The following is an 8,516-nucleotide window of genomic DNA, read 5'->3' on the forward strand; positions in this document are numbered from 1 at the left end:
TCAGGCTCGGACTTCACCGAGCTTGTTGAGAAAAGCCAATGTAGTAATCATTAGCCCAATTTGCCATGTTACTTAATTAATTAATTTTTAGGTTAAGGTGGGATTTACATGCCACAAGAGGTGATAATTGGTGAAAATAAGGGAGAAATGATGAAGAGATATGAGCAACAAGCAAAGAGGCATGCAAGGGAGGGTTCAGGGCACGAGCAACAAAAGATGTCGTCATTCCTAGCTAGTAATGTCGTTTCACACACAAAAAATAAGAAAACATTTATTGATATTAATTGTATTTACTAATTTATTTATTATTAATTGTAGTAATAAAGGAAGAAAGAGAAAGAAACAAAGGAAATAGTGGGAACTAGACACTCAAAGTCACACAACTTACCTCACCCACCCTAATCCAAAGCTGAGGTCTGAGTGGTGAAAGCTAGGCTCGGACCTCACTAAGCTTCTTGAGGAAAGCCAAAGTAGGCACGTACCCTAAAAAATAATGGAGCCTCCCAAAGCAAACCAAGAGAGAGAAACTCAAATAGGGTTTTAGAGAGATATAAAGAGAGTGAAAGTAAGAATGCAACACAACAACAACAACAACAAATGATGGATCATATCGTAATGAAGAAGAGGGGGCGTCCCTCCAAGGCAGATCTAGCTTGTCGCTCTGACAAATCTTTGGCCACCTCGCAACCAGACCTCCGACGAAGTCTTCGTCGTCGTCGGAATGTGAGTTACAACATTGACTACCTCAACAAGGAAGATGAGGACCAAGAAGAGGATGAGAAGAGGCACAACAAGAAGTTAAAGCTCGTGGTGAAGTTCAACAACAATGAAGAAAAAGACAAGGATGAGGATGACTACATGCCAAGTCACAGAGGGGAGCGTGGGGTGCATGCATCGTATGAAAATGAGGTAGAAAAAGAAGAACAAGAAGAAAAAGAAGAAGAAGGGAATGAGGAAGCGAAGAAGTATGAAGAAGAGCGTGAGGTAACAAAATGAAGTGCTGAAAATTTGAGTCAATGTCTACCTCATTTTTTTGTACCAATTGGTCCATAATTGAATTATGTTTACTATCTCTATCTTGTTTCCTTCTCTAGGGCTTTCTTTTGCTCTCTTTGTGTTGGGAATTTGGGGGAGATAAGTAACTAACATGTCAATTATAAAAAAAAACTAATGCACACATGCAAACTCTCTGACTGTGTTTGCTTCCATTTTATTAACCCCCCTCTCTCTATGACTACAAATTAGATAACCTAGAATGCATTGTTGTTTGTCTCTGCCTCTATCTCCATCACATATTTTCTTACATAAACACAATATTTGCCTTTTTTTTGTGATTTTGGGGTTATGTTATTTATTTTGTGTGTATTGGTTTCTTGTGATAGGTAAAAGGCAAAAAAGTGGATTCTAAAGGGCTCTACTCTACTTCAGGTTTGTGTGTACATTTTGTTGTTTTGGTTGTAATGTAATTCGTAATTCTTAATTACATAATTTCCCTTTTTTTCACTATACCATGTTGGATACTAAAACGGGTGTGCCATTGTTTCTTTCACTACATAGTCCTCTTGAATTTCTTAACTAGGCTTTTTGTTTTGTTTTTGTTTCTAGTGTTAGGAACTCCATCAAAGCTTCCACCTGGGATTCCGTTGCCTGACAAGAGAACCTTGGAGTTTATCCTTTACAAGCTTCAAAAGTAAGGCGACTTTATTTCCCATTTTCTTTCTTCATGCATTCCTTTTGGTTTTAGTTGTGGTGAATGATCTATATGGCACTTCAATATTCAACTTTTATTGTTGCATGGTGATGCCATGACTTTTGGTGAATTCATATAGGAAGGATACATATGGTGTGTATGCAGAGCCAGTGGATTCGAAAGAGGTGTGTGAGCTTTTCTTCTTGTGAATTGTTAATCTTGCTTTTGGAAGATAATTTGAGATGAAAGTTCAAATTATGTTTGAATGCAGCTTCCTGATTATCACAAAGTGATTAAGCATCCAATGGACTTTGCTACAGTGAGAAAAAAGTTGGAAAATGGATCTTATCCTACCTTGGAACAATTTGAGGTGTGTAAATGAGTCAACTGCTACTATTGAAGTTGAGGGATGTTCCTTTTCTTTTCTGAGATTTTGGTTGTTTTTGCAATATGATTACATGGGTTGTTGGAATGAACATGGGAGTTTAGTGGGTGGGCGTTTCAACGGTGTCCAGCTTACACATATGACCTCCTAATAGGATTTTCTCTAAATAAAAAATGTCATCGTTAAAGATCATGTTATTATGGGATCTCCATGTGTACTACACCAATGCACACCATATAAAGACTCATTTTGTTGTTGCCCCCCTTAAAGAAATGTTAACTCATTGGCAAGTGTATCAAATTTGTCACAAGTAGTAAAGTACTCGGAAGTCCAAGTGTCGAATCCACAGGGATTTTGTTTGTACTTAGATTAATGCAAACCCAATCTAAAAGCAATAGATAAAGAATTTCAAATAAAGATAAGAAAATATAGTAGATAAGATAAAGATTTAAAAGAAAGGATAAAAGATTTAAAGATAAATATAAAAGATAAAATATTTAAATTAAGATATGATAAAGATAAGAGAAAATAGAAGATAAAAAAATAAGATAAGAAAAGTAAAAGATAAAAATAGAAGATAAAATCATAATATGATAAGGTTGGGACCTGGCCTGCCTTGTTTGCCTAGGATGTATGAGTTTATGATTTTTCTTTATCAACTTAGGTGACTCTGTTCTACCCACATCTGTTCAATTACTTGTCCCTGATTTCTCACGATGACAAGCCTATTTTAATTATCTATCTTCCAAATTCATTTGCAAAGACTCAACAAATAAAATACATGAAATATGAATTCTAGATGTTTGCAAGAATGCATGGGCATAAAATAATCATTCTATTCCTAGCAATGACTTTCTTATGAAATCCTTTCTTTTTGTTCTATTAGAAGTTACCCTCTTACGAGTGTCTAACCCCTAAAACCAATGCATGCATACCTTATTTAAATCTTATTTAGAAGTTATCCTCTCTCGAGCGTCTAACCTCTAATAGAATATAAAGATGAATAATGCAAGATAAAAGCAGAAAAGATAATAGAATAGAAAATACCTTTGCATTGATAAATAGTGAGTACATCATACAGGGCTCTACAATGAGAAAGGGGGTGAAAGAAAGAGAGGGAGTAAATGAAACCCCTAGGAGAGGGGGTTGTTGTTGTTATTCTCTTTTGTTTGGCTTGACTCCTTTTTATAGTTGTTGTAGTGGATTTGGGTCTGATGCTAAAAATCTTCCTTTTTGATATTTTTGATATCTTTTGAATTTGTTTTGCTTGTAATCATATCTTCTTGATAGTTTGGATATTTTCTCGATCTTTTTCTCTTTTAATCTCTCCTTTTCATATCTGCAAACCATAAATAAGAAAAATATCAAATCTTAATATTTAAGGCAAAGATAACTGCTAAATAAATATTTTTAAAGATATTTTCAATATATTTTTACTATCAAAATAACTCATATTTAGCAGTTATCAAGAAACCCCTTCACTATTGAGATATCCTTCCACTTATAACATTGCACCCACAACCACCGAACCCTTGGATACAGAAATAACAAATGTTCAATTGACTTCGATTTCTCTAGGCAAAAAGGGCACAATGCTTCTTTCTGTACCAACAACACATCTTTTTAATAGGTTGGTCCTTGTTGGTAATCTATCCAACATGACCCTCCATATCATCACTACAACTTTCGGTGGTAAATTAGTGTTCCATATAAATCATGTGTCATCTGATTGTTCCTTGCCATTGCCTACCTGCAAAGATTTGTATGTAGACTTTGTTGAGTATATTCATTTTGCCTCAATAGGCCATTCACACTTGTTTGGTTGGTCTCTTTGCATCGACATCAAATTCAAGTCTTCGTATAATTGTTCTAGAGAGGGTTTCTCCCAATCAAAGCAGTCCCTATGCCACTCCAACATCCACTCCCAAATCTCCCCCCCCCCCCCCATCTTGCAACAACCCCATCTTGTTGGTTAGAAATATGGAAGAGCCTAGGATACTTATTAGCTAATGACTCACGGCCTAACCATGTGTCCTTCCAAAATCTAGTATTTTTTCCATCTCCCACCCTTTATCTCATTATAATATAAACCACTTACCTTTCTTCCCACCCCTACACACTTTTTTAATGTTCCTCCACCAAATTGAATATTCTCTTAAAGAATTACCATTGAGTAAATCTTTTCATGCCCCATACTTTGACTCCATTACATTGCTCCACAACATGCCTTTTTGGTGGTATAAATTCCACCTTCATTTTGCTAGTAATGCTACATTAAAAGTGCCAAGGCACCTTACCCCTAAACCTCCCTCATTTTCATCTCTACATATCTCATCCCATTTCATTCACTACTAAAAAAAGCCTTTTCTACGACGGTCCAAAATAGCATACAAAGACGGTTGTTAACCGTCGTAGAAGCTAACGTCGTTGAAAGTTAACAGTTTCAACGACGGGTGAGAACACACCATCTTAGAAAATAGCCACCTTTTGAAAACGGTGTCTACATAAGCATCGTCCTCGAAAGCTTGGTTTCGAAGACGGTGCTTACATATTTCAAGGACTCAAAATATTTTCCTATCACCTTCCCCTCCGCCCCAAAGGAACTTTCTTTGTATGGACACAATTTTTTTCAATACACCATATAGAATCTTAAATAAGGAAAAGAAGTAAAGAGGTAATGATGAAAAAAAAATAAAATTAATTAAGCACACTCTATCTGCCATTGAGAGGATCTTATGGCTCCACCCGTTAGTTTCTTCTCATACTTCTCCACAATAGGTTTCCAAGTCGCTTGTCTTCTTGAATTAGCACCAATTGGCATGTCAAGGTACACAAAAGGAACTTTGAAGAACCTACAATTCAAGATATCCACATATCTCTCCACTTCAACTCTTGGAAAAATTCACCTTCAAGTCCGATACTAGCTCAAAAGATCTCAAGATGCTCTTGATGTCAATTACATTATTCATTGTTTCTCTCAAAAACAAGGTGTCATCTACGTATTGCAATAGGTTGACCTCTACCTTATCTTTATCAATTTTAACACTTTGTTAGAGACCCTTTTTTAAAGCTTCCATCATTAATCCATTCAACCCTTTTGTGCCACTACGTGAAAGGTGAATCCCCTTCTCAAAGACCCCTTTGCATCTTGAACCACTTGTATATCCACAAACCTTGTGCATTAAAGCAGCTGCTGAATATCCACAATCCATTCAAACATTGTGCATTAGGCTACCCCTTATTATCATTTGAACCATTTTTAAAACGTACATATTGTCTTCCTGATTTAGTGATTTTGAAAGGCAAATAGATGATTTGAATGCAACTGTTGAATGCAGAGTGATGTATTTTTTATTTCCTCAAATGCAATGCAATTCAATGCGGCGGAGACCATATACCACAAACAGGTATAAAATTGACTGCTTTCCGTTGAAAAAATAACGCAAGTAGCTATTTTGTTGTGCTTGCTGTATGATCCCTATATATTTGTTACAGGCACGATCAATACAAGAACTAGCAAGGAAAAAGTTTGAAAAGTTAAGGATTGACTATGAACGTTCTCAGAGTAAGCTGAAGTCTGAACAAAAAACAAGATCTAATTCCCTAACTAAGAAGCTAGGAAAGAGGCCGCTGGGTCAAGCTTCACAGGAACCTGTTGGCTATGATTTTACCTCAGGTCCAACTCATGCTACTATTGAAGATGTATTGCCAACTTCCCTTCCAATGCAAGGTGCTGTATGTGAAGGGCCTGGCAATATTGATGGCCTTCTGGAGGGGAATGCTTTCTTGATTGATTCAAATCAAGAGAAAGTAGAAGACTATATACCAGGTATTACAGAAAAATGTCTATTTCATGCTATGATGCACAGAAACAATGTATGGATTAGATACATTCATATGATTATTTTAAAAATATACAAGATATGTTACGTGTAAGATACATATAAAAATTTATAATGATAAATATATAATTATAATTTTAAAAATCTAAATTAAAAGAAAACTTTTTTAATATTCTTAGTAAAAAAAATTATTGAACATATTTCGAATGAAAAACTTTCATTCCATTTAATTTAAATTGCAATATATTGAATCTGACATGTCTCTTGGAATGGAAAATAAAATTATAAATTATTGTCATTATAAATTACTTTTTCTATTATTTAAATATAAGAACAATTACAATACTATCAATCTTATTCCTTTCTTAAAATCATACATAAAGAGAATAATTTTTATTTTTGGTTCATTAAGGGAAAGTATTTCTATATGTTGTAGTTATATTAGACTTTCATAAAATACTTTAAAAGCTTGGATACTTAACCAATACGCATATAGGTGAAGTATACAAAGAGTATTGGTATGAGATAACTGAAGCAAATTAAACTATTGTTGGTGCTTTATAGATTTGGATACTTTATTGGTACGTATCGGTGAAGGATCCAAAAGTATCGATATGGATATGGATATGTGAAACAAATTGAAGTATATGTGATTCATAGATTTCATGCCTTCGTTGTTCATGTTTGCATGCTCTCAGTTGGATATTACTGTCATTATCTAGCTATCTGCTTTTGACTGTTACTTTATTGTTCCAGGGAGGGATCTGCTCTCCAAGTTGGGAAGGAAACCATCTGTGCAAGATAATATGTCTAATCTACCAGCTACTAGATCGGATTCCTTATTTACAACATTTGAGGGTGAAGTTAAGCCACAGCTAGTTAGTGTATGTATCAAAGGGAGTGAATTCTTACTTCCAATCCTTGAATTGTTTAGCTTTCTTGTTTAAAGCATTAATGTTGTGTTTTTGGGCACCAGGTTGGACCACAAGATGAATATTCATATGCCAGGAGTTTGGCTCGTTTTGCTGCAACTCTGGGACCTACTGCATGGAAAGTTGCTTCCCAGAAGATTCGGCAAGCACTGCCACCTGACTGTAAATTTGATCGTGGTTGGGTTGGAGAGTATGAACCACTTCCAACCCCAGTATCAATGCTTAATAATCATGCCCAGCAACAACCTAGTTTAGCGACTAAGTTGCAGTCTACTACTGAATTCATAGAGGTTGAAAAAAATTGTAAGAATGTGGAATCCACCATGGAACAATATTCTGTTAATGGACCAATGCATGAGGGAAAACAGCCTACAGCCTGTTCTAGTAGTGGGCTTACATCAGATGAAAAATCATCCTTGTTTGGTTCTGATGGACCAAGACCCAATTCTCCTGTCAATCTCTTTTATCAGCAGCTCAATGTCCAAACCAGGAACCTCGACAAGTATGAGAACAAGGGTTCGAAACAAGTGGAATTCAACTCTTTACCCTCGAGTGATCAGAATAATGCCAGCTTAGTTGCAAAGCTTACAAGTAATAATACACCTGCAGCAGTGTCTAAGCCCAGAGAAATGGTTCCAAGTAACATGAATATTGGTTCCCAATCTCCTGGGTCACCTGCAAAACAATCATCTGGGGTGCTGGTTGACTCTCAGCAACCAGACCTTGCTTTGCAACAATGACATGGAATTGTTTTATTTCTGATGTGGATGTCTCCACAGGAATATATTGACTGATTGTGGAATTTCATTCGGCTTCTGTCAATTTTCATCCAAAAACCTTCTTGCATAAATGAGAAAAAAAAAAAAAAGGCCTCTTCCATTTTGCTTCTTTAATTTGGAACAGATGAAATGAATACCATGTGCTTGGGAAGATTGTTTTCCGTTGGATGCTTATGTTGGGGATCTTATGATGGTTTTCTTAAGTAGGATTTGTCAACATAGAAGACTTGAGCAGATTTGGCAGAAAACAATTTCAAGACTTTCCATCTTTTCCAGATGACAATTACCGAGTTAATGCAGCATGTCTGTGCTCTATATCCTAGAGTTAAAATCATATATAACATTTAGGAGTCGTTCATGATCAAGCGTTACTTAGATTTTTCAATTTGTGAGCAATAAATCCTGTTGATGATGCTTTACAAATGGTTGAAATTCGGTTGCCTTGATATTGATTTCATTAGATGATTATAACTTGTTTACCTGAATTGATGGGCAAGGCATCACTTGTTGTTAGTTCTTAATGCTGCTATATTTTTCTTACATGTCCCGAATGCAAAAAAACCTCAACTTGCTTTTCCTTCTTTAATTTTACCCGACTATGCTAGTTCAACATTTAAGTAAAATACTGTACACCCCTTCAGAACTAGTGTTTTGGGTGTTTCAGTGTAAATTTTTCTAGGTTGGCATAAATATTATGGAGGTTGGAGTAGCTTGTGATTAGAAGTATCAAACTATGGAAATATGAAGGTTGAATTGGCTTATGATTAAAAAATGATGCATTTATTTGAATCAAACTAAACATAAAACTGGTTAAATTATGTTCCTTAGTTCTCATAAATGACTTTATTTAGTTTTAATTTTCTTTGGAAATACGAAGGTTGAAGTGAC

At 35.4% G+C, this 8,516-nt stretch overlaps 1 protein-coding gene across 1 annotated transcript; it reads left to right on the top strand.

The window, feature by feature from the left end:
• The first annotated feature begins 514 nt into the window (after positions 1–514).
• On the top strand, positions 515–8,168 carry LOC114384593 (bromodomain-containing protein bet-1-like). Its single transcript, XM_028344300.1, has 9 exons — positions 515–984; positions 1,383–1,428; positions 1,606–1,690; positions 1,830–1,875; positions 1,962–2,060; positions 5,414–5,482; positions 5,571–5,904; positions 6,674–6,801; positions 6,894–8,168. Exons 1-9 carry the CDS (start codon positions 598–600, stop codon positions 7,587–7,589), a joined length of 1,890 nt encoding a protein of 629 aa, XP_028200101.1. The 5' UTR covers positions 515–597; the 3' UTR covers positions 7,590–8,168.
• The last annotated feature ends 348 nt before the right edge of the window (positions 8,169–8,516 follow it).

The sequence above is a fragment of the Glycine soja genome, chromosome 14, assembly GCF_004193775.1.
Source record: "Glycine soja cultivar W05 chromosome 14, ASM419377v2, whole genome shotgun sequence".
Classification (NCBI taxonomy): domain Eukaryota; kingdom Viridiplantae; phylum Streptophyta; class Magnoliopsida; order Fabales; family Fabaceae; genus Glycine; species Glycine soja.

Bases quoted from the DNA above. Each gene is read 5' to 3' on its own strand.
- LOC114384593 (XM_028344300.1), top strand. From the start codon at position 598: ATGATGGATCATATCGTAATGAAGAAGAGGGGGCGTCCCTCCAAGGCA. The intron at 5,905-6,673 runs GTATTACAGAAA...TTATTGTTCCAG, and splicing joins AGTAGAAGACTATATACCAG to GGAGGGATCTGCTCTCCAAG. The intron at 6,802-6,893 runs GTATGTATCAAA...TTTGGGCACCAG, and splicing joins TTAAGCCACAGCTAGTTAGT to GTTGGACCACAAGATGAATA.